General features: G+C 35.8%; 1 protein-coding gene across 11 annotated transcripts in view; it reads right to left on the bottom strand.

The window, feature by feature from the left end:
- Positions 1-27,041, bottom strand: part of BCKDHB (branched chain keto acid dehydrogenase E1 subunit beta) — a 342,628-nt gene that overhangs the window by 144,300 nt on the left and 171,287 nt on the right. For 7 of the 11 annotated variants that reach the window (XM_063637846.1, XM_055274173.2, XM_063637845.1 and 4 more), the window contains exon 9: positions 22,649-22,735. In XM_063637846.1, coding sequence (XP_063493916.1) covers positions 22,649-22,735 — 87 coding nt within the window. Of the gene's footprint in view, positions 1-9,882; positions 16,703-19,366; positions 20,664-22,648; positions 22,736-23,818; positions 23,896-27,041 lie in introns of those variants that run through there. The other 4 variants (XM_063637842.1, XM_055274177.2, XM_063637847.1 and 1 more) reach the window with 4 other exon arrangements.

A 27,041-nucleotide genomic window follows, 5' to 3' on the forward strand; every position in this document is an offset into this window, starting at 1 on the left:
ACTTTACATTACTGGTTTGGCTGTGCCCCCACTCAAATCTCATCTTGAACTGTAGGTTCCATAATTCCCACGTGTCATGGGAGAGACCTGGTGGGAGGTAACTGAATCATGGGGGTGGGTCTTCCCTGGACCATTCACATGATGGTGAATAAGTCTCACAAGATCTGATGGTTTTATAAAGAGGAGTTCCCCTGAACAAAATTTGGAGCATATTTGTTTCTACCTACTTTCTCCAAATTTGCAAACTAGGTTTTTTGTTTGTTTGTTTGTTTGTTTGTAACAGGACACAATTGGAGAAACTGGTTATTTTACCAAGTAATACGATTTGGCTGTGTCACCACTCGAATCTCATCTTGAACTGTAGCTCCCATAATTCCCATATGTCATGGGAGAGATCTGGTGGGAGGTAAGTGAATCATGGGGGCATGTCTTTTCCATGCTGTTCTGTGATAGTGAATAAGTATCATGAGATCTGATGGTTTTATAAAGAGGAGATCCCCTGCACACACTCTCTCTTGTCTGCTGCCACGTGAGATGTGACTTTGCTCCTCCTTTGTCTTCTGCCATGATTATGAGCCCTCCCCAGCCATGTGAAAGTAAACTGGGTATAAATTACTCAGTTTCAGGAATGTCTTTATCAGAAGTATGAGAACACACTAATACAGTAAATTGTTACCAGTATATCGAGGGAACCCGCCCCCAATATATCAATGTAGTTCTTTCTATTTTCCATAAGTTTTGGCTGGCTGAGAAATAAAGAGAGACAGTATAAAGAGAGGAATTTTACAGCTGGGCTGCCGGGGGTGACATCACATATCAGTAGGACTGTGATGCCCACCTGAGCCTCAAACCAGCAGTTTTATTAAGGGTTTCAAAAGGGGAGGGGGTGTAAAACAGGGAGTAGGTACAAAGATCACAGGCTTTAAAAGGCAAAAAGCAGAACAAAGATCACATGCTTCTGAGGGAACAAGACAAAAGGAAAAAGCAGAACCACTGATAAGGGTCCAACAAAGATCACAAGCCAAAGGGCAAAAGGAGAACTACTGATAAGGGTCTATGTTCAGTGATGCACGTATTGTCTTGATAAACATCTTAAACAACAGAAAACAGGGTTTGAGAGCAGAGAACCGGTCTGACCACAAATTTACCAGGGCAGAGTTTTTCCCTACCCTAATAAGTCTGAGGGTACGGCAGGAGACCAGGGTGTATCTCAGTCCTTATCTCAACTGCATAAGACAGACACTCCCAGAGCGGCTGTTCATAGACCTCCCCCCAGGAATGCATTCCTTTCCCAGGGTATTGATATTAATATTCCTTGTTAGGAAAATAATTTAGCGATATGTCTCCTACTTGCACGTCTGTTTATAGGCTGTCTGCAAGAAGAAAAATATGGCTCTTTTTGCCCAACCCCACAGGCGGTCAGACCTAATGGTTGTCTTCCCTTGTTCCCTAAAAGTCACTGTTATTCTGTTCTTTTTCAAGGTGCACTGATTTCATATTGCTCAAACACATGTTTTACAATCAATTTGTACAGTTAACACAATTATCACCATGGTCCTGAGATGATGTATATCCTCAGCTTATGAAGATAACAGGATTAAGAGATTAAAGTAAAGATAGGCATAAGAAATTATAAAAGCATTATTTGGGAACTGATAAATGTTCAAGAAATCTTCACAATTTATGTTCCTCTGCCGCAGCTTCAGCCGGTCCCTCCATTCAGGGTCCCTGACTTCCTGCAACACCAGTAGAGTGAGATGCTATGTGAACATGTGGAACTGACTTTGGAAATGGGTAACAGGCACAGGTTGGAACAGTTTGGAGGGCTCAGAAGAAGATAGGAAAATGTGGGAAAGTTTGAAACTTCCTAGAGACTTGTTGAATGGCTTTGACCAAAATGCGGACAGTGATATGGACAATAAGGTCCAGGCTGAGGTGGTCTCAGATAGAGATGAGGAACTTGTTGGGAAATAGAGTAAAGGTTATTCTTGTTATACAAAGAGACTGGCGGCATTTTGCTCCTGCCCTAGAGATTTGTGGAATTTTGAACATGAGGGAGATGATTTAGGGTATCTGGTGGAAGAAATTTCTAAGCAGCAAAGCATTCAAGAGGTGACTTGGGTGCTGTTAAAAGCATTCAGTTTTAAAAGGGAAACAGAGCATAAAAGTTTGGGAAATTTGCAGACTGACAATGCAACAGAAAAGAAAAACCCATTTCCTGGGGAGAAATTCAAGCCAGCTGCAGAAATTTGAATAATAAGGAGCCCAATGTTAATCACACAATGGGGAAAAAGTCTCCAGGGCATGTCAGAGACCTTCACGGTGGCCCCTTCCAACACAGGCCTAGAGGCCTAGGAGCAAAAAATGGTTTCCTGGGCCAGGCCCAGAGCACCCCTGCTGTGTGCAGTCTAGGGACTTGATGCCCTGCATTCTAGCCACTCCAGCCGTGGCTAAAAGGGGCCAAGGCACAGCTTGGGCAGTGGCTTTAGAGAGTGCAAGCCTCAAGCCATGACAGCTTCCACGTGGGGTTAAGCCTGTGGGTGCACAAACATCAAGAACTGAAGTTTGGGAACCTAGGCTTAGATTTCGGAGGATGTGTGGAAATATCTGGATGTCCAGGCACAGGTGTGCTGCAGAGGTAGAGCCCTCCTGGAGAACCTCTGCTAGGTCAGTGTGGAAGGAAAATGTAACATGGGAGTCCCCATACAGAGGCCCTACTGGGGTGCTTCTTAGTGGAGCTTGAGAAGAGGGCCACTGTCCTCTAGACCCCAGAATGGTAGATATACTGACAGCTTCCACTGTGGACCTGGAAAAGCCACAGACACTCAATGTTAGCCCGAGAAAGTGGCCAAGAGCGGGGCTGTACCCTGCAAAGGCAGTTCTGCCTAAGACCATGGGAACCCACCTCTTGCATCAGTGTGACCTGGATGTGAGACATGGAGTCAAAGGAGATCATTTTGGAGCTTTAAGATTTGACTGCCTTGCTAGATTTCAGTCTTGTGTGGGCATTATAGCCCTTATGTTTTGGCCAATTTCTTCTATTTGGAATGAGTGTATTTACTCAATGCCTGTAGCTCCACTGTATCTAGGAAGTAACTAACTTGCTTTTGATTTTACAAGTTCACAGGTGGAAGGGACTTGCCTTGTCTTGGATGAGACTTTGGACTGTGGACTTTTGAGTTAATGCTGAAATGAGTTAAGACTTTGGGGGACTGCTGGGAAGGGATGATTGGTTTTGAAATGTGAGGACATGGTATTTGGGAGGGGCTGGGGTGGAATGATATGGTTTGGCTGTGCCCCCACTCAAATCTCATCTTGAATTGTAGGTTCCATAATTCCCACATGTCATGGGAGGCACCCGGTGGGAGGTAACTGAATCGTGGGGGTGGGTCTTCCCCAGGCCGTTCACGTGATAGTGAATAAGTCTCATGAGATCTGATGGTTTTATAAAAAGGAGTTCCCCTGCACATGTTCTCTTTTGCTTGCTGCCTTGTAAGACCTCCCCTGCTCTTCCACCATGATTGTGAGGTCTCTCCAGCCATGTGGAACTGTGAGTCAATTAAACCTCTTTCCTTTATAAATTACCAAATATCAGATATGTCTTTGTCAGCAGTGTGAGAACAGACTAATACACCGGGGCTTTAACTGAAATGGTGTGCTTTCCTTTGAGGAATCAAACTTAACATATAGAGCCAATAAAAGACCCTTGGGAAAACTGGCCTCATACCTTGTCTACACAGTTCCTGTACAGGGTTCCTGACCTGTGGTAAGTAACAAAATGTCACTGTATGACAGGCCCAGGAGCCCCAAGTTATCTTCAGACCACAAAAGGAGAGGAATTTACCCAACTCCTAGGTCCTTGAGGGTACAAACCCATGGCAGGGCTCAGCTTTTAAGAAGTCTTATCTAAGATTCCTTTCATGGAACAGAGTTCCATCAAAGCCAGTTTAAAAGCAGCTTATGTGAAAAATATTCTTGCTGCACTTTATACAAATAGGCCAAGTATAATAAAACAACTTGGTCTTACTATTATGTCTTAAGTAAAAATAGAAAACTGAAGAGACGAAAAAAATTATGTTGCAAGAACTGTGGTACACCTGTTATTAAATTCTAGTCTCATCAGTTGTTTTTGTGGTTTTTCCTACAATTTAGACTAAATCTGCTTACTCCTGTGAACCAACCAGTGACCTCTGGCTGCCACTCAGAAAAAAAACAAAAGGGATGGATAATGTAGAAATTAGATCAATATTCTAATTCTGGACACATAGTGGAATCAGCTAGTAACCCCATATCAGCGTGGTTCCAGCAGTTGCCAAGTTCACGGAAAACCTTCTTATTTAGTTTACTTGGGATAATTTTGCTGATCTTGCTTTACCATTGTGGAATATATTGCTGTTGTACTCTTTGTGTAGGAATGCAGAATAGGCTTACTGAATGTTTTCTTAAATACTTATTAATATTCCAGATATCACATTCTGTCAGAACTCAAGAATTATAAATGGCCCTTGACGTACCAATGATTTCTGACTGAGCTCCTCTCTACCCTGAATGCAAGACACCCTGACAATTAGGGAGGAATGTCATCACTTCTATTCAGCATCAAGAAGTTACAGAAGATTGATCTTCATCCCTCTGTAACCCTTAAGATTAAGCGTTCTCTTAAGGGAGGGGGGGAATGTCAAAGGCGTTTAAACCAGAGCAACTCCATCTTGAATAAAGGCTGGGTAAAATAAGGCTGAGACCTACTGGACTGCATTCCCAGATGGTTAGGCATTCTAATTCACAGGATGAGACAGGAGGTTGGCACAAGGTACAGGTTATAAAGACCTTGCTGATTATACAGGCTGCAGTAAAGAAGCTGGCTAAGACCCAACAAAACCAAGATGGCAATGAGAGTGACCTCAGGTCATCCTGACTGCTATACCCTCACCAGCACCATGACAGTTTACAAGTGCCACACAATGTCAACAAGTTACCCCTATGTGTTCTAAAAAGGGGAGGCATAAATAATCCATCCCTTGTTTAGCATATAATCAAGAAATAACTATAAAAATGGGCAACCACCAGCCCTTGGGGCTGCTCTGTCTATGGAGTAGCCACTCTTTTATTCCTTTACTTTCTTAATAAACTTGCTTTTTCAATTTACGGACTCATCTTGAATTCTTTCTTGCAAGAGATCCAAAAACCCTCTCTTGGGGTCTGAATTGGGACCACTTTCTGGTAACAAATTCTAGTGCTGGATTTCAAAGGAGCATATAGTAGTGGGATAAATTTTTGGTGCTGTAGTTTCAATGCAATCCATTAGATGGTGCTTAAGAGTAACGGCCATTAATTAGGTAAGTTAACACCCCACCATGAGGCTCTTTTGTTCTTCCTCATGTTCCCAGGCATGTTCCGCAGTGGGCGGGGGAGAGACATGGCCCCCTCACCAGGTCTGCTCCTGGGCCTTGGGGGAGCCTCCTTCCAATCACTGATGCTGTGCCTGTGTTTCTTTTGTTAGGTGTTTCAGGCTCTGGGGCCTTCTTAATCAGGGGCTGCAGGAGGAAGATATGCCTCACTCGCTCTGGATCAACTCTGTGGAGGTAGGCATACCCTGCTCCCCTCCCACCCCAGCCCAGTAACCTGAAGATCTTGCCCCCTTCTACCTGACTTGAGTGCTGGCCACAGATCTTGGCTACCTACTCCCAAAATGCTGCATGAAGCAGCCCTGGGGGCACTGGGACAGCCTGTGGATTGAGTTGGCATTCCAGCTGTACTGGGAGGATCCAATGTGCTTCCAAGTCACTGGGAAAGTACTCAGGTACAGCAACATCTCAGGCTGTGCTGCAGGGGCTGTGCTGTGCACCCACTCCTACAGGGTGGCTAAGCGTGACCCTGGGTGGGGCCAGCAGGCAGGAAGGCTTGCAGAATAGATATGCCCTAGTCCCAAAGGGAAGCTGGTTTCACTCTCTCCTAGCTTGAAGGTCAGCTGGGGTCCACACCTCCCAGAAAGGGATGAAGAGCCCTTCCCACAGAGCAGCTCTATGGCTGCTCTCTGCTGGAGCTCCCCAGTGCACGAAAACTCTCGGGCTCCATGCTATCCAACGACCTGTCTCTGCCTGCTCCCCAGGGAGATGCCCCTGCCAGCTCACACATCCATGGGAGACATGGAGTTCGGTAACTAGGATCTAGGATCCCAGGGGCTGGTGGTGAGACTGAGCCTTCCCTCAGTTCCTCATTCACCCCTTTCCCAAGAGCCATTTGGGGCTGGGAACTAGCCCTGGTATTCAGGTACCCAGCACAGGGCTCCCAGCTTCCTCCCTCTTCAGCCTTCATTTTAGCATTGCCTCTCAACCCAATCTGAGCATTTTCTCTCCGAAGATCTGCCCAGATTATGGTGGTTTACTCTAAAATTTGGTGTCTCTCAGTGGGAGCTACACTTCCTGGCTGCATCTAGTCAGCCATCTTAACCTTATGTCTCCTTTGATCTTTTCGCTATTAATCAGTGAAGTTTTTGATAATCACTTCATCTCCTGATATACTTGGCAGTCTCATTATTTCAAAGAAGGGAGAAATTCAACAATTTACTATGTATAACCCATAAAGTACTCATGGAATCAATTTAAAATGGCTATTTTTAGCTCGAATTTTAGATTCTGCAAAGAAATTTTATATGCAACCACACTGTCTAAAATGCCTTACCAGAACCATAAAAAGAACAATTAAAAGAACTACTCTTTCCTCACAAAAAGCGAGGAAATTTATGAGTAAGTTCTAGAAATACATGAATTGGCCGTTCAATAATCTCTCAATGAGGGTTTAGCAAATCTATGTTTTGAGAAAACAGCTCTGTTTATTAGAATTTTAAAATGTGACATCAATTTATATTGGCAGAGATATGTTCTGTCCCCTTAAACAAAAGGACACTCACTTAACCATTAATGCTCCCTATCCCTCTATCCCTGCCCCTAAGCTTCCCAATACTATGTGTTACTTACTCAGCCATTCCATACATGAACAAACACCAGGCAATGAAAATCAACCCTTAAGCCTCAGAGTAATATCTGAAAAGGCTGGGCATTTTCACAGTATTTAAGAAAAAAAAATACACATATATATGGTATATATTTATATATACATATATGACTAACTTTTATTATATTACAAGTTAGTTTAAAAACCTTAAGACAAAGTACAGTCGGCTTAGGCAATCACATATTGCAGCATTATTTTATGAACAGAAGACCACTCAGGGGAGGGGTATCTACACAGTTGGCAAATACTCATTATTCCAGTTTCTTTAGGAAGTCATGCCCTTATTTTAAACATACATTTTAAGTATATTTAATGTCATATTTATTTGCTTCTAAATCCCTGTTTTCTATGAGATCCTGATCTTGCCAAATGGGCTTTTCTCATCGTATTTTTCAAAAACATAGAGCCTAAGGTTGATGAATAACATGTCAGTCTGCCATTAAACAAATTTTTATAGAATTTCAAGCCTTTAACAATATGACTTAATGAAAATAAAGTTTACTGAAATAATCAAATGAAATGCTTAACAATTCTCCCTAGATCCTTAATTCACTATTAAATAACAGCGTAATTTACCCCTTTAGCAATTATTTGAAAACACCAAGCTTGTAAAACTTTAAAAGTTGTTATTAATAGAAAGGATCATTTTTTCACTTACTCGAGCAGCTAAAAAGTAAAAGGCATATTAAATGATGTAATTATATTTTATCTTCATTTTGTGCATAATACTAACTACTAACACCCAATTTGGAAAAAAAAAAAAAAGCTTTTAAGTTATTTAGGAATCATTGATATTATCAAACTACTGATTATTTAATTTCCACACAACAAATTCTAAGTCATTCAATGATTCTCAAGTAGTTTGTCACTAACTAAGAATAAATTATAGAAGTGAACAAGAAGCAGTAGCTAGTGGCGAAGAAACCTCAAATTTTTCTTTGACATTGAAAGGAGTTAACCAGCTTGCTTTAGGCAGAAAGTAAGGGAAGGGTCCCCGGCAAACCTCTAACCCATGTTTTGTGCAGATAAGGGAACGTGCACAGGGGGCTTACCTAAACATGCCCTCAGCAGACTAAGTGCCCACATGCGTCCAGGGGGAATGGGGTGGAGCCACCAGGAATTCGCACCTTATACAAACAGGGAATCCAGCCCTATCAGCTTTTATATAAAAGCCCTTGTATTCAAAACTGGAAGGGAACAACCAGGAACCTGCTTTACAGGACCCGTCTCTTTGCTGAGAACTTTCCTTTTGCTTAATAAATTCTATTCCACTCACTCTCTGGTGTCTGCACGCCTAATTTTTCCTGGCTGGGAGACAAGAACCTGGACCTAGCTGAGCTAAAAGAGCAAAAATCCCGTATCAACATTACATTTAAAAAAAAAAAAATCACTGAACCAAGGAATAGCATTTATGCTCTTGATCTTTTTTAAAGTTCTCAGACATCAAGAGGCCTAAATTTGATTTAGAAAAATTGCTATACAGTCCTAACTCCATTATCACTATCTCTTAAATTTTAATTGCATGTTATGGTGGCTGACATATTCCCATTAAGTAGCATGAAAACTACGTAAGTGAACATCTTGGTTTACATCAAACAACCTCACTTTATGTCTGTTGTCCCACTACAGAAGACAAAGTATATGGTCATCATTATTCCATTACTAGCTTGGGATCTCTCTGACTCTATGCAGCTTCCTATTTAGGCAAGTAAATAAGAATTTAGGAGCTTGGTGGAAAAGAGAACAATGTTTTTAACAGTTGGATCAACAACAAGTGGGTCTAATTTACCCACTCCCCACCAGTTCACCTCCCTTTGGCCTGACATGGAAGCTGAAACTATGGTCACTTACTGTATATTTCTGAACATTTCTTCTTGAAAGAAAATTATTGTAATATAGATGCCAGCTCTACTTGATAGACAGATGACCAAAGACTGATGAACACCAATGCAAATGTAATAAAATTACACTTAAATGCTTGCCTTGCATATATCATAAAAAGATAAATATAAGTAATCATACTCTACTTCTGTGACACCAAAAAATAAACTTTTACTGATGAAAACCTTCACTAATAACAAAGGGCTTCAGACTCTATCTATGAAACACTTATCCATTTAAAAATGCTGTACTGCTGGTTTCATAGTTGAAAGGCAAAAAACTTTCAACGAACCAGTCCTGAGAAGCCCATCTATCCTCCCCATTAACTCAAAGCAATTACCCATATGTGTACAATAAGGAATTCTACCCTCTCAGAAGACATTAACTTAAGGCTAAGAGTTTGTCCCTAAGGAAAATAATTCAATAGCTGGTAGTCAGTGAGCCAAGACTCTGGTTCTAAAGGAATCTTTTAACTTACATAATGTGAAGTTGATGTTAAAGATAATGCTGCTTTACATTATTAACTAAATGTGTCTTCATCAATAAACAAAATATTTTGTCCCAATTTTGAGTAACAAGGCAAGTAGTAAGAAAATTCATACAAATGAATGTTTAAGTACTTAGCAAATCTCTTCAAATAGCATAACCAGCATTTCAAAATAAGACATTTGTTCTAAAGAGAAAAATTAAAATTGGGTTTACTCTAAGGAGAAATTGTTTTTAATGTTTTTTCTAATTCCCACTTGTTTTTTTCCTTAGTTTATATTTGAAGAATATCTTTCTTAATTATGTATGTACTGATCACCCAAATATCCCCTAGTAGCATCAGTAAAGCTACAGTTAGCTATGATATCCTTGGAGAAAATTAACAGCATAAGCAAAAATTCATGTATCACACCTCATTTAATTACACTGTTTAAAAAAGTATTAATTTAAAAAGTTAATTCATATATTCTTTAGGTTGAAAAGTTAATGTAGGGAGAATCAACATCCCTTACTACACACACACACACACACACAGAGACACACTTATCCCTTATACTGACAGAAGATCCACTTTACAAATGCTCTTCAAATGTATTAAGCAATTTCATAGTACTTTTAATGAGTATCATCTTTGATCAACCCCAAGGGAGGAAAAAAAGATTTGCCTACATCAAACTTCATTCCCTTACTTTCATCTAATATTACAGGATACTTCTATTTTAGTCTACTAGGATGAAGAAAGCTTTCATAAGCACAAACTACCCAAAATAATGCTTACTTTACCCATGGTGACAAAAAATATTATAGTTTTGCTGCAAAGGTCCACATGTTCACAAGACTGGCATGACACTGTCCGGAAAGTTGTTTGTTTGTTTGTTTGTTTGTTTGTTTTTTAAAGGCAGAAAGGGAGAGCAGCAAGAGAGCAGGCAGAAAGGAGAAAAGATATTGTGGTTCTCTGAACAAAGAGTATCCATGCTTACTACCAGAAGGATTTACCCACGCTACTGTGGCTCCCATGACTCAGTATAGATATAGGTTAGTAAAGGTCCTATTTTTATAAAGTACATGGGTTTTATTAAAATGGAAACTGCATTTAATTTATTAGGTAAATTGATAACAGAATACATAATTAGGCATTCTATCATATTAGAAGACTATTTTATCAACATTTATGCAGTACTCCATTATTTTAATGTACTTACACTGTGTATTGGAAGTGTCATACAAAAGCTGGTTTTAATAAAATTTAGAATTGTGTGATGTTGGAATATTACTCACAAAATACACTCAAGTTGTTCAGCTATGTACACTTAGGTAGAAATCTATGCCCAGAAAAGTTCATGGTTAAAAAATAAAGCATAAATTTTGTGTCAGAGTGCAGAGGCAGGAGATTCTTCAGTAATGAGCTGAAAAGGCAAGATTAAGTTTCAACTTTTTTAACTGCTAATATAAATTAGAGTTAACCATTGCTATTAGAAAAAAGACTAGCAGAACAAGAAGGAAAATGCAACACTTAAAAATACAAGCCATCTCAGAGAAAACATTGTCTGAGTGGTTCTGAAGGCACCTAACAATACAGGCATGGTGATGATTTTATGCTATTGCTTTTTGAAGCCCAGAATTTAAATCAATCCAGAAAAGAAATGAAAATGTGTTACAATTAAGAGAGCAAACTAATCCTATCAAAAGACAGGAAATAATGAGGACTTATTTTAAGCAATGGCACAATTACAAATGTGGATGATACAAATGTAGGTTTAGAAATGTTAGTCACCTTAAGGCATTTTTAAAAACATAAATATTTAGATCCCCTTTAAAGAACAGTCATGAATTATATCTTTTTCAGCTAATAATTTTGATAAAGACAAATAGACTCTTCGTGCCATCTGAAATATAAACTGAATTAAACAGCAAATGTCATTATCTGATCCTCTAAAGGATTAAAACAAAAAAGTTATGTCTCTTCAAATAAATCAAGAAGTAAAAATAAAGTCACTTCTTTAAGTTAACTTGAAAGAAAATGATCAAACATTCAAGATTTTCCAATCAAATGGAAATTTTCAGATATCTTGAAGACACATTAATATTGATAGATTTGAAAAATCAAAACAATTATCAACTAGATGATTTCTGCTTTTAACCTTCATTTTCAACTTCTTGTTTTTTGCAATAAGTGCTGATTTTATCTTGTCTTAATTTTCACAAGTGTTTAACTTCAAAATGAGGAGAAAATGCATTAGCAGTAGGTGAATCTCTATTTTAATGTCTATTTTAAACTCGACTATATTTTGGTGAGCTGCGAACTCATTCATGAAAATAGACAATGGCCCTCATAACAAAACACAAACTGATTTGATCTGTAAGTTTAATTACCCTAAATTACCAAACCAAAATGAGCTATCAACATCACCAACATTACTGCCTACAAAGGGCAGGACAAAATGAGAAATTTCGTTCTGTCTCCAGGAGGCGGACCCATCCTGTTACTGATTGTGAATACAATGCTGACAAAACATGGCTAAAATTTCTTGGCAAATTTAATATGTATCTTCATTTTTGCCTAAAATGTTGTACAAGGTGGCCAAGAGAGTCAGCCAGGTTATGGATACATTATCTGCTGTCTTTCATGCATAAAATTTTAAATAACCTTATCGTAGTCAGAAAATTTTGAAGATAAGGCTGTACATTTTAAAATATGCATACTGAAATACAATCACTTAATACCAAGTAAGAAAATAAAATATTTTAAATCCACTATAATTTTCTTTGAGGATACAACTGTCTTTTCAAGGATCACTGCAATGAATGGAAACTACAACTTTTAAGGTACTAAAAAAACAACGAAAAGGGACCAAGTCATAGAAATCACCGTAACTTTTTAAATAAAGTAATGCTTTCCTTCAGAGAATCTATTTTACTAATTAATAGTCCATTCAGTCTACGAAACTTCACTGGTAAATATGTAAATATAAATGTCTTCCTTAGCTTACTGGGGTGACAACAGAGAAAGAGTAGAGGAGCTTGGTATGAATGCCCCTTTGAATTCAAGGGGAACTACTTATGACTACAGAAATACCAAGAATTGCATGAGAGAAACTGGCGCACTTATTATTCAGGGAGATGAAATATGATCTTTTTTCTGACTGGCTTAAATCCAGAAAGACTTCAAAAAGAATGATGGCAATTCATGATAAATTTAATACGAAAAAGAGAGAAGGAAAATAAGCAGTGAACCCAGTGTTAGTATCAATTACATGCTAGTAATGTCAGTTTCAGTACAATTAACTGATTAATACAGAAAAATTAAATAATCTGAATACCCCAATATAATGCTGTTTCACTTCTGTAATAAGAGCAATGAATCAAAATATGCCATACCTGTAGAAGACAGACACTAATCTGCGGAAAAACCAAATCTTATGCGGTGAGTTGGCATTGGTTTTAAAATCATCCACATCACAATTCTGAGTAAGTAACCACCATCACTATGAATGGTAAATCCCAAAACTCAAATGCACATGATAAAGGAATTATGTCAAAATAAATGATATGAAATCTTTGCAAAACAACTTTATAAGCAAAATGGGTTTTTTTAATTTAAAACAACTAGGAAGATTTAAAAGAATAATCATGTCATGTCAGAGAAACATCTACATATAATAAAGCTTTTAATTATTAAAAAAGTGATATGTATGTACATAACAATGAAGAAACAATGAGAAAATACAAATCAATAAAAGACTTATAGTGCAAGTTTCTTTCCCTATGCCTAGATGTATGTATATATAAAGTTTTTTTTTTCTTTTCACAACATTGAGCAAATAAAGTACCTGTAGGTTTGCATACAGGTGAGTTTTCATTTACTATTTTATTCATACAAATATTACAATGCTATCAACTACTCTTAATGATTTTCATAAATCCATAACATTCATCAAGTGGATAAATCATAACTTATTAAAATATATTCCTGTTGTTGTCATTAATAATGTGTCTGATATTTTCCTATCAAACAAACAACACTGAGAAGAATACATATTTTTGTGTTTAACTCGTAAGTGAGGATTCCTAGAATTCCTGAATCAAAGGAAATCTACACTTTGAAGAGTCTTGATACACATTCTCAATCTGATATCCTGGAAAAGTGAATCAATTTCTACTAATACATTCACATTCTACATCAACTCAGCAGAAAATAAAATTCATTTTTAGGTAGTCCCACTCTTATAAGTAACAAACAATATTTTATTTTTAAAATTAGCATTTTATCAATAGTAAGTGGCATATTTTTTCATGTTTGCTGGCTATAGTTATAAAACTAATCTGTTTCTGACCCTTTAAGTAAAGGCCCTATTAATTTCCATATTGACATTTAAGAATGCTTAATAGAGTACACGTTAGTTTTCTGTCATGTGTTACAACATATTCTCATTTGTCATTGTTTTTAAAATCATGCTTGTTTTTGCCATACAAAAATTTCCATTTTACGCAAATATATTTCTCTGTAACAGTATGACTGAGTCTGTTGCCTTTTAATTTTCTGATTAAAAATGTCTTACCCATCCCAATATAAGCTATTTTCTACCTTTTCCTTTTAGATTTAGTGGTTTTCTTTTTTTTTTCTAAGTTCATTTAGAGTTTATTAGGAAAATAGAAAAAAGAGGTCAGGTTTGATAGATGTTTAAAAACCTACTGATAGATGGTTTGGAGGGGAAGGGAGAGAATGAGGACAGGGAGAGGGGCAGGGAGGAGAGGGAGAAGACAAGGAGGCTGCCAGGGAGGACTGCAAATTCAGGAAATGGCATTCTATGCCATGTGAATAGCATTAAGAGATCAAACCTAGCTCTAACTACTTCATTCCTCTCCTTTCCTTGAAAGTCAACTTTCTTGAAATGGTAGTCTATATTCATTGGTTCAAGTCTTCACTACTTACTCACCCACCAGTCTAAATGTTGTCTGGCTTCCTGGCCACCCTTCTGTTTTCATCAGTCACCAGTGTCTTCCAGTTGCTACATGCAAGGTAGGACCGTTAGTCTTTAGCTGTCTTAAATTCTGGAAGCATTTAATATTCTTGGCCATATATGCTATTGTCAAACTCTTCCGCACTTGTCTCCTGTAATGGCTCTCTCCTACTCCCTTCCTTTTCTGAAGCCACTCTCTCACTCTGCTTCATAACTTCCTTTCTTTCTCTTAAATGTTGGTGTGGCTTCTTCTTCAACCCAGGCAGCTTCTTCTTCAGAAACTTTCCCTTCTTAAGATTATCTCTTCCTATGTGACTCTATCTATACCCATGAACACAGCCACCAGTATATCAGTATAAGAGAATGAATCCTTACCCATTTCCTACACCTTAGATTCTCTCCTGAGCTCCAGAAACACATTTTCATCCCCATTTCAGATACAAATCCAAAATGCACTCATTATCTTACACACACACACACACACACACACACACACGCACGCATAAACCTGTTCTCCAATGATATTCTCCATCTCAGTGAAACTGCACCTCTATTCAAAAATCATCCAACCTAGAAACCAAGCTATGCTTTATTCTTGACTTCTGTCTGCCTCTCCCTCATCCACTTCAATCCCCACCCCACTCCTGTCAGTCAGCAAGTCTTTCATTCAGATTCTCTCTCCTACTATCTGAAAAATTCACCTTTCTCTAACCTACTCACATGTCCTTGGTTTGGAAGACCGTCAAATCTCACCTAGTTTAATCACATACAGTAATGAGTCACAAGGACAGGAACACATTCTGAGAAAGGCATTAAGCAATTTTGTGGTTGTGCAAACATCACAGACTGTACTTTCACAAACCTAGATGATATATATTTTTTATTTATATACATATTTTTTCACATGGAAAACCAAATATCCCAGAACCAGCACTGAATGTCAATCATTTCGCATACTTGATCTGCAATGCCCACATCAAGCACCATATTATCAGGTTTCTATTTATGCTCCACTATGATCTCATGGGACCAACATCTTATATGTGGTCCACTGTTGACCAAAATGTTGTTTTGCAGTCTGTGACTAGCTTTTTAGCAATTCTCCATCACTTCCTCTCTCACTCCTCCCCAGTGTATCCTCTACACAACTACCTAGGAGTTTTTTTAACTTTCAAATCTATATTAATCTCCTGCTTAAAATTCTTCACTTATGTTCCTTTGCCTTAAATAATGATAGTAATATTTTTAGCTCCTACTACTTTCTATTTGCCAAGAACTCCATAAAGTATATTTTATATATATTATATGAGAAAACTGGAAGTTACATCTATATGAGCTGGCTTTACTCTGTCATATCTATTTCCTCCACATAATAACAAATTCCTTAATATTTAAGATTCTTTAGGATCTAATTCCTACCTACTTGTCAACCCTTACCTTGCGCTACAGCCTCACATGCTAGTCTTCAACCACACAAAACCACTTTAATTCCTTCAATAGCAAATCCTTTGCCTAATTCCTTATTCATATAGTTCATTCTGCCCGAAATACCCACCTACCTTCACTCCCAAGTTCATACTTATCCTTCACGAGTTAACTTAGCTGCCACATCTGGGTTAAATGAGCAAGTATTTTATAATCCTGTAGTTCTCTGAATATTCCATTCTAACATGTACTATAATTACCTGTTTATCATCTACTTCTTCTAATAAACTCTAAGTGTCTCTAAAACAAGGACACCAATTCTTGGATGAAATGCCCATATTAAGGCTATCCCCATAATACTTAATAAAGGATGGTTATAAGAAATAATTATCATTCAGGAAATAGCCAGTAGGCCAGTGTGATCTGCATACTGGAGTCAAAAAGGGATGTGAGAAATAACACTGGAAGACTGGTTTGAGTAGATCAGGATCTTGAATGCCAACATAAAGATTTCTTTTGCTAGACCCAATGAGGATCCATTGGATGCTTTCAAACAGACAATGGACAAAATTTGATGTGTGTTTTAAGAAAATAATGAATAGTAATTAGACGTGAGGTGAACAGCTGGAGACAAAGATAAGGAGACAGTTTAGGATGGGTCCGGTGGCTCACGCCTGTAATCCCAGCACTTTGGGAGGAAGAGGCGGGAGGATCACTTGAGGTCAGGAGTTCGAGATCAGCCTGACCAACATGGTGAAACCCCTGTCTCTACCAGAATTACAAAAAAGTAGCTGGGCGTGGCGGCAGGTGCCTGTAATCACAGCTACTTGGGAGGCTGAGGCAGGAGAATCACCTGAACCCGGGAGGCAGAGGTTGCAGTGAGCCGCGATTGCACCACTGCACTCCAGCCTGGGTGATGGAGCCAGAGCAAGACTCTGTCTCAAAAAAACAAAACAAAACAAAACACAAACAAACAAACAAAAAGGAGACAGTTTAAAAGGTCCAGAAAAAGTTGAAGAGAAAGAGTTCATTTTTATATAAGCTGATTTCCATAAACTAGCACATAACCATGTGCATATGCCTACCTTTTCTCATTGTTTCACATTCAAATTTTTCCAGATAAATCATGTTATCACACAAATGTTTTATCTCTACCAAAGTAAGCATAATGTTGGAATTTTGCGTCTAAAGCTCAACAGGTCAAATCTTGAAAGTTTCAAATTTGAAGGTTTCAAGAGTAACCATGCAAATGGTTGAGACGTCCCAGGAAAGAATGGGGAAAGGCACTTTGGGAAGTCGAGGTGGGTGAATCACAAGGTCAGGAGTTCAAGACCAGCCTGGCCAAGATGGTGAAACCCCATGTCTACTCAAAATACAAAAATTAGCTGGGCAGGGTGGCAGGTGCCTGTAATCCCAGCTACTCAGGAGGCTGAGGCAGGGAATTGCTTGAACCCGGGAGGCGGAGGTTGCAGTGAGCCGAGATAGCGCCACTGCACTCCAGCCTGGGCGACTGAGTGAGACTCCATCTCAAAAAAAAGAATGGGGAAAGGGTTGAAGGTAGAAACTAAACAAGCAAGGAGAAGATGACATGGAAGCAGACCAGGTGTGGTTAGGGCAAGGAGGAGAACCAACAGAGTATAACATGGATTTAACTACAAACAGTAATGAAGCAGCCCAATCCACAATATAGCCCCAGAGTGATTTAGACTTTGGTTCCTATCTGTGGTCACAGAAGCTGTTTACAGAATACTAAACAGGCTTCAGGAAGAAACTACAGTTTTAAAATGCCATCCTATATCCAAACACTCCACATTAAACTGTTTTTCTGATGCTCTGGCTCCATCTTTTAGTATAGAAGTATACTTCTGATTGTTTTATCTTTGCTATTAGGAAAGGTTTTGCATTACTGGTAAATTTTTTATTAATTGAGATTATAAAATTGCAGCTAACTACTCATCAAATTACTAATCTGATAGTTTTCTCTGATGACAATTTATCAGCACAGCAATTTTAATTACACATGTTTTCCAGAATGGTAAAAATTCAAGACCCTATAGGACCTTTTCCCCTCTTTTCAGATTGATATCTTTAAACAAAGTGCTTGGAAATTTAGTAGTAATAAGTTTATAAGAAAAAATCCTTCTCCATAAACTATTCTAACATGAAACACTGAGAAAAGCAAAAATTCCTTTAACCTGAAAGTTATTAAAAGTTTTCTTTTACATAATGACTTGTGTAGGCCCTATAAAAATCCTTTGAAACTATTAGAATCTGATAATCTTAAAAAAATGTATGTTGGTATCCACAATTTCTGAGTTCTTATGCTAAGAAAAGAGACCGCACAGAAAGGATGTAACAATGGTATGGAAACTTACCATCCTCTCCAATTGGACTCTTTATTGCAGACTTATTGCTTCCATGTGATTTAAAAAAAAAAAAAAAAAAAAAACTCAAATCTTTAAGCCAACCACATCCCTAAAATTTCTGGCACTCTTTTTAAGCACTAAATCCAAGGCAGGAGAAAAAAACAATAGCTTTAAAAAAAATTATCACACAACTCTTATCAGACTCAGGATTTGTTTTTTCATTACAGAGGTGTGTTGGAAATTAATAATAAAGGCTGATTTACAATCCTTAAAAAAATTTACTCTATTTAAACCAGCCAAAATACCATAAATTATTTGGTCTTAATATTTAAATAAATAATAGCTATGTTGAACATTACATTCTAGAATATATAAATCAATTTGGGGGATATTAAAATAGATGAGGTTAACACTTTTGCACACTAAAGGCTTTCTTAAAATACCTGGGGTTACATTAAGCTGAAGAATACAAGCATCAAATAAAATTCATTCATATAATTTTCTGAAACAATAAAATCTTTGCTTAAAATACACAATAAAAAGAACAATGAATTATCTAAACTCTATAGTCATTGCACTTTTCCACAAATTACGGTGCACAATTCATGACTCCCTAAAAGAAGCATTTTAAGTTATAGTATGTGTCAAGTAAAAGAAAAGAATGAAAAAGTTCCCATACCCTAAAGTGAGAACAGATGGGAATGTAAGACAAGAAGAGAGAGTGAAGCTTTAGATGACTGACCAAGAAATCTTCCCAAAAGTGGGGCCAAATATACCAGACCTCAGCTTGCTCTGCCTTCCAGTTAATTTCCAAATTAAATCCAATAGAAATATAAAGCACTTCGTAGATTAGATGCACTGTTTTTTATTTTTGTAATCATTTATTTCTCTCTCTATATATAAGTTTTATGAAGAAACTTTAAATAAATAAGTTTAAAAATTATGTCTAATCAATATAGTCTTCTAATCACTTTTGTGAGTTTACCATTATTTCAAACTAAGACTGTTAACAATAAATTTCTGTAAAATGGTAAAATAAATAGGCTTACAAAAAAAAAGTAGCAGGCATGAAACAAACCTAAGATGTGGGCACTGAATTCCTCGCACGATGAAAGGGCCATCTGCTATAAACTAGAGTTTTGTAAATAAATTATGACTCCATCTTATATTCATTCCTTTCATATTTGATCTGTACACTAAAATAAGCTTTAAATAGTAATGTCAATACTACTTCTTATAAAAAATATTCCTTTATTTGATATTTAATTTTATATAGCATAATTTTTCTATCTAAAAATACCAATTATAAACTTAAAAGAATACGCTCCATAGTGCTGGATTCTCTTCAATATTTTTTATTTTAATATAGGTAGTAACTTAAACTTTTGAATGAAACAGATAGTTCATATTTTCAGGTGTTTTCAGATTTTAATGTATTCAAAAACAATAATTTTACTATTAATATTCATTCTCTTAAAATATTTTAAAAGCAATTTTGTAGGATTAACCATGAGCTTTTAAAATGCTACCAGATATCTTCTATCAAAAATCGCCTGTGGAGCAAATGTTTTTTTCATTTCCTTTGACATAAAATTTGCATTTGTTGAAACAACAAATAACTTCATATTTAATCAAAAGTACTCAAATTTATACATCATTCTCATCCATGATTTAAAACATCTTTTCCAAGATAACAATGAAAAAGTTGTCCGTGTACATTTTCTCTGCCGTCCCAGAAAGTTGGCTTTCAATATGTTAACCCTGTTTTATCTTTTTTAACGTTACAAAATATACCCCAAAAAGAAATAGAGAAATATGAATCATGCTAAGTGGTGAAAGCAGTTGTACCTCAAACTTAGGTGATTTCAGTTTAAACAATCCAAGGCACTGGTAATTTGATACAGGTTTCACTTATAATATGGAACAAGGCTTATAATATGGAAGCTCAATACAGCATATTGCATAGTTGAATATCTGCATGAAAGAGTTACTGAAAGGTATATTTTATTACTGAGATTACTCAACATTATATGGGAAAATTATCAATGAAAAAAAATTTTTCAAGTGTCTAGTTTTTTTTCTAATCTTCTTTATCAGTAGATAAAAGCCATAACAGGCAAACATTTATGGATATTATGCTCATTAAATTTTACTAACATTCATTTTCTATACTTTCTATTTGTGCAAATAAAATCTGAATTAAGCAAAAACACTGTGTACCCTTCAAATTTCTCATAGTAATAAATCCAAACTCAAATTACCCAAAATATTAAATATAATTCCTCCATCAAATATTACACTATTGTCTTAAGTCATTCTGTGGTTAGCTGGTGAATAATTTTACCATGAACAACAGAACATTTTATAACGGGTCCAAAACTTCTATTATCTTCCTCGTGGAAGGCAGGGGATTTTGAATAAAGAGTGCATGTGCACACACTTAACATTTATTCAAGCCTCCTGTCTAATCCCAGATATTCCACTGTCTTTATAAAATGGATAAGTCACAAACACTCTGGATGACACTCATCTGTAAAAAGAATGCAGTTGGTTCAGATCAATATTTCTCAAACTATAGACTAGGAACACCTGAGGATCTATGAACACATTCCTGGGAGTCTGAGAGTGTTACAAGATGCTTTGTTTTGGTGTCTTCATATTATTATATAAATATGATTATATTCTGATACTCTCATTGACAATTTTTGCAACTGATTATTATCACATAATTTCAGGATCTTATTTTGATATTATGTTTATGATATTTTATGTTAGTTATAGTGACTATGTTTAATTCTTAATATACTGCTTCTCAAACTGGGATTCACTAATGTATTCTTGGGGCCAGAGAGACATTTTTCCATTAACACGAGACCACATATTATTTAAGACCAAGAGACACTAGATTAGATTATCTTTCTAATTCCATTCCAGTCTAAAAAAATGTTGTATTCAATTGCAGTCTACCAATAACTTACAGAGATCAAATTTTAAAAGCACACTTAGAGAAAGCAAACTTCACAAGAGGAGTTATAGTATCTAATTCCAACTACGTTCTACTTGTTTTCCTTTTTTAATTATATGCAATTGAAACTTTTGAGATATCAACAATGAGTGAACAAAACACAACAAGGCAGTCAAAGTTTCAATTAGCAACAGCCACTATCCTTTCAAATGGTTTAGTAGACTACGTATTAACTGTAAGTCAGAAAATCCAGTTTCTTTTTCCAGTTTTGCCTCTGGCTTGAAATGATTGCCCTAATCTTTGTATTATGCTACTCAATGTATAAAATACACAATAAATACTAGGTACTCATGTTACATAATAATAATCAGTATGTTTTAAATTTTAATTGATATAGTAACTAGGAAAACAACAAATCTACAAAACTCAAATATTTGCTTTTCTCACTATCAGTGACTATATATAAACTGTAAAAATAATTTCATTTTTGACTATAATTATGTATTACTTTGATCTAGTTTTTAAAACATTTATGTTTAAATTGGGTTCATCTAATTTACAAATATTTGTAATTTTGCAATTAGCACTTAAGATATTTCATTGGTAAAAATCATTGTTTACTGATTAAACATCTAAAAATAAAAACTTAACCATTATCCATATGTCATAATTCTATAACAATGTAGTAAGCCATATACTCTTAAAGGAATTCCCTACTCATGTATCTTAATAATTAAAGCATCTTCACACCAGTAAAGAGAAGTAAAGTGTTTGCAAACTGCAAAGATATTCTGAATTTAAAAGACATGCACCTTCCATTTAAAATATGGCTACTTAATTTTCAATTTAAAAATTAGGAAGAATGAAACTACCTTAAATTATCTTATACATGTCTATGATATAAATTTGAATACAGGTTTTAGATAAAACTTGCCAGAAAGAGCTGTATAAATTTTTTTCCTGTTATGTGGCATCTTAATGAGCATTTTTCTTAAAAAAACATGAGTTTTTAAATAATTTCTAAAGCATTTCCAATACCATAGCATAATTTGAATAACTAAAATAAATAATTTTAAAATTACTTATTAAATTTAAATTATTGACTTTTGAGAGATTCATTTTTAGAACGTGAAGGCTGTGAAAATCTAAGATCAATTCCACAATCAACCAATTCCATAACAACCTCAAGTCATATAAACAGGGAATGGGAACAGATTCAAATTAAAAAGATTTTTCTTTTTCTGTTAACCTAGCAAATACAAAGCTAATTGAGTAGACTCATTCCAAACTTTCTTCCCATAAAAAATTTTTCAGCTTTTACTATTTTAAGATATCTGTTCTAGAAGATTAATTAGACCATTAACTAACTAACAGAAAGTGTGGTCAGAATAAAAAATGAAAAAAAATTTACTTATCACAGTATATGAAAGCATGCACTACATTTCCATAAAGTATATGCTTTCACATATTGTGATAAGTAATTTATTTTCTTCTGGAATTGGCATGTGCAACTGCACAAGCATTGAAATCAGTTCCAAGAATTACTCTACCTGAACTGTAGAGCTGATTTCCGATGCAAAGCCGCCTGTCAAGGGAGCCTCGTGACTGATGAGCAGTCGCCCCGTTTTGATCACAGACTGAAAAAGAAAAGGAAAACCTGATGTTAAAAAGAATATCTATTTTATGTATATGATGGTAGTTTTAATTCGGTAATAAAAGTAAATTATATACATTCAATAAATAGTGTAAAAATCAGTAATTCAATTGTATGCCAATAAGTTACGATTCACTTTCGACAGGTCAGTCATCTGATTTTTGAACTGTAAAAATTTTTTCAATATGGTTTATAATCCCAGTAGAAAAGAAAAATGAGATTTGTAATTCTATATATGCAATTAAAAATGCATACCCATTATTGTAAGATATGTTTGTGTTATAAACTGAATTGCTGTATTTCATATTTCAATGTTAATATTTTTCTTCATGTTAAAGAGTGAAAGATTTTTTTATTCATTTGTTTGCATATAAATAACAATAGCCTTAAGAAATACTGTTTTATGGAAAAGGAAAACACAAAAACAGTATGTGAAAGCTATAGCAAAGGAAAAATTTGGCAGTAAGAAATCCCTACAAAAGTAAATCCCCTTCGTTACTGTGTCATCTGGTTGATGACCACACTCTATTTTAAGGGTAAAATGTCACAAACAATGAGTACGTATTCTCAATAGTTGTTCAATGTGGTTGTCCACACTGTGCATGATACACTCTGTAAAATATTAAATTAAAAAGTACAGCAATGATATCATAGCAGGATGGCAGCTGTGTTGGCAGGTAAAACTATTAAAATCAACAGCAGGTTATTGCTTAAAATATGTTGAAAAATTATCATAGTACCAAAGAGAAATGGCAGTTTTGTCTTTAGATTTCTAACCATTTAATATCACCTTTAATAAAATCTGTTACTATTTCATAAATATAAAATGAAACCTTTCAAGCAAAAATATCTATTGAAATAAAAGATTTCATTCATTCTAGGCAATTATAGTTCAGAATTTAAAAAGTATGCAGCAGTTTCAGCTAGCATATGTTAAACCCCAAGATATGGCCAGTAGCCATGACAAAAATAAGTTACCATATCTACTAGGTAAATAGTGACTTTAGAACATAAAATTTTATGAACACCTTAATGAATACCACTCAAACCCCAGTGAAACACTAACCTTAGGATATTTGTACTTGGCTGTGACTGTGATTAATTATGCCATTTGTAAGAGTCACAAATTAAATTTCAATATACCTGTACAAAAATATAAAAAGACAAAAATATTCCACAATCACAAAACAACATACGTATTTTCAAAGTGTTTTCTAAAAGATGTCCTGACTTGAAGAATAAACAATGAAAAAAAAAAGATTTGATAATCAAATCATTCTTTTTTTTTTTTTTTTTTTGAGATGGAGTCTCACTCTGTTGCTCAGGCTGGAGTGCAGTGGCACCATGTCGGCTCACTGCAACCTCCAAATCAGACCACTCTTATAGCTCTGAAACTCAGAACTTGGCCAACATAAAAGTATCTAAGGATGACAGCCAAAATCCATCCAAGCTATCTGGTGCCTCTTAAATTTTGAGCAGGTAGAAATAAGAAACTTCTATAAAAATGCTGTTACCCTAAAACCCTACACAACCAAATTGGTCCTTTTTGTCTGACCTCAGGCCTATCCAAAATCAAATGACAACCTTTAGAATAATCTCTGAAAGCAAACAAGCAACCACGGCAGGTGGCCTATGTATCCTATAGCCTATGCAGATGGCCACAGAGTGGATGGTGAAATCAAGCACAGATGACCAAGAATAAAAGCTTCCAACCTTTGAGGTTGATTCAACATGATTTGTAAGTAGATAAAATTTGGAGCCCTTCTGAGCACTCCTCAGCAGGGGAATGACTAAATAGACCAATATGCATCAACATAGTAGAGTATTATGCAGCCATGAAAAAGACTAAGGACATGTAAAGACAGCCATGACAAATTAACTGGTAAAATGAGCAAGTTGCAGGACGATATAATCTTATATTTTGTGAAAAACAACCACCACAGCAGTGAGCACACCAAGCAACATATCTTTTCAACATGTACATCGAGCCAACATGTATAAACAGTCTAGAAACTTTCATTCCAAAACATCAAAAGTTGTTTCTCCCGAGCAATGCAGTGAAGGAAGTATAGGAAGGAGACTTTTACTTTTTGCTTTATGTACGTTTAGATCACTGAAAGTATTCTAGTAAGTTTAAAATAAATAAAAATAAAGGGAAAGCCCTTGAATTAGTGCCAAAGATTTAAAAATACATGTTATTTTGTAGTTATAATCTTCTCAAAAAACATAATAATGTTTTTGTGATATCTTAGGACTAGCTTCAGAAACAAGGGAATCCTGAGATCCAAACTCCAGCAGCGAACAGGCACACTAACAACGCAGGGAGCCAGCCTTCCCATCCCACTCTGTGTGATCTGCTCCAGGTCAGGACCATATCCAGCTCATCACTTGGCCCTCAGAGCCATTAAGATACTCGACAAAATGAGCAATAATAAACTATTGGCATCAGACAAGTTCAAGTTCTTCAACACCTCTGTATGTGCATTACAAAAATTGTGTGTTCTCAGATGAGGAGTTATGCTGACAGATATGGAAATAATTCCAGAAATTTCTAAAACACCAAGAACTAGAGGAAAAATACAATAAAAGTAATCACACTTTGAGTGTGTGGAAATTGCCATTTGTCTACAAACAAGTGGAACAAAAATAGTGCAGCAAGAAGAGAGGAGTCAGAAGTAACAATCACAATCATAAACAATGATCGTCACAAAAATTGCTATTTGCTAGGCTCTGAGCTGAATATTTTACATTCAATTACTTCACTTAATTTGGAAAGCACTTACGATTCATTTTTGCTTCTTAAAAATCATTGCCAATGTCTAAAAGTATTAAAATGTATTATGTCAAAATTCTGAAAATGCAAAAATTTAGAAGACTGATACTTTCAGTCACACTCAATTAGCATATATTGAACTGTCTGAAAACAGTTCAATCATTTTGTGAGATATAGTAGAAATCTGTTATATGCTTTTTATCATTCACAATTTTAACTTGATAAAATTCCTGAAGACTGCTTTTCTATACTACTTTGGAAATTATTAACAATGTTAGTATAGTGAAATGAGATCATTATAAATCTACAAAACAAGAGAATGTTACTTCTTTCTATTCTTTCTATTTTAATTAGATATTCTGATTAAAGTACATATTTTTGTCCCCTTTAACAGGCTTTTAATGTTCACATATCTAGGCAAAATAATATGTAACTGTCAAGAAATTCCCCTAACCATATTTAGCATTTTGATGTATTTAGTAAAAATTAATACAGTATGTTTCAATGGAGATGGCCATTAACCTTTTTAAGATAAATGATTGTAGATACAATGCTAATAATCATTTAAAAAATATTTTCTTCCAAAGAAAATAAATTTTAAAGTTTTTAAATTTTCTTCTGAGATAAATTCATTTCATCACTTGAAACAAATTAAAAGTGTTTAAACAACTTTTCAGGATGAAAGCTGAACCTATCAAAGCCAGGAAAGATCACGTAAGGCTGGATTTGCAAGTATCTACTTCTCCAACTTTTTACCACTAAGTACTGTTCCTGGATTCCGGCCTATGGCAGATGGAGCACCAATGAGTTACGGGTGACAAATGGCATCAGGGAAAGCTAAGCCAATTGAAGATCAGGACTCTGAATAACTCCTCTACCATAAAACAAAAGGACTTTGTTCCCTGCAAACAAACAAAATATTTGTTCTAAAAGATTCGTCAAAAAAGCATTAAAAACAGTCCTGAAAGGCTCGCAGTTTTCTCACCACTTCAGTTAGTCATTCCGTCCAACAGAGCATTCGTGGCATACTATCACAATAGGAGCAATCAGAATCCCAACCCTGTACACACGGCATTGCCAAAGGCAGATCTATCAAGGCATCCCTGTTCTGCTGGAACCCTGAACTTCTTTCTTGTTTGGCCACTCCATGACTTTTCCCCATTACCCATTTTCTTTCTACTCAAATATCTTTCTGAATGACCATACATTAACCTATGTGGAATGTCTAGCACAGTGCTCTGAACATTGTAGACACTCAAGAAAAGTTAACTAGATAAAAACTCCATTAAAACAAAGTGTTTAACTTTATTATGCATGTCCTCTTTTAATTTATTTATGCTATTGCATTCTTAGCACAATCCATTTTTAAGGTAGTTCAGAAGTATATACTTGACCACATCCCAGAATGATTTAATTATGAAGTAGCAGGGTCCAAATTGATGATATTTTAATGTAATTTTAACAATAAGATATTTGTGGTAATAAGAGAGCTGCTAAGTTATACTCTGTTAAAATG

The sequence above is a fragment of the Symphalangus syndactylus genome, chromosome 4 (assembly GCF_028878055.3).
Source record: "Symphalangus syndactylus isolate Jambi chromosome 4, NHGRI_mSymSyn1-v2.1_pri, whole genome shotgun sequence".
NCBI classification, from domain to species: Eukaryota; Metazoa; Chordata; class Mammalia; order Primates; family Hylobatidae; genus Symphalangus; species Symphalangus syndactylus.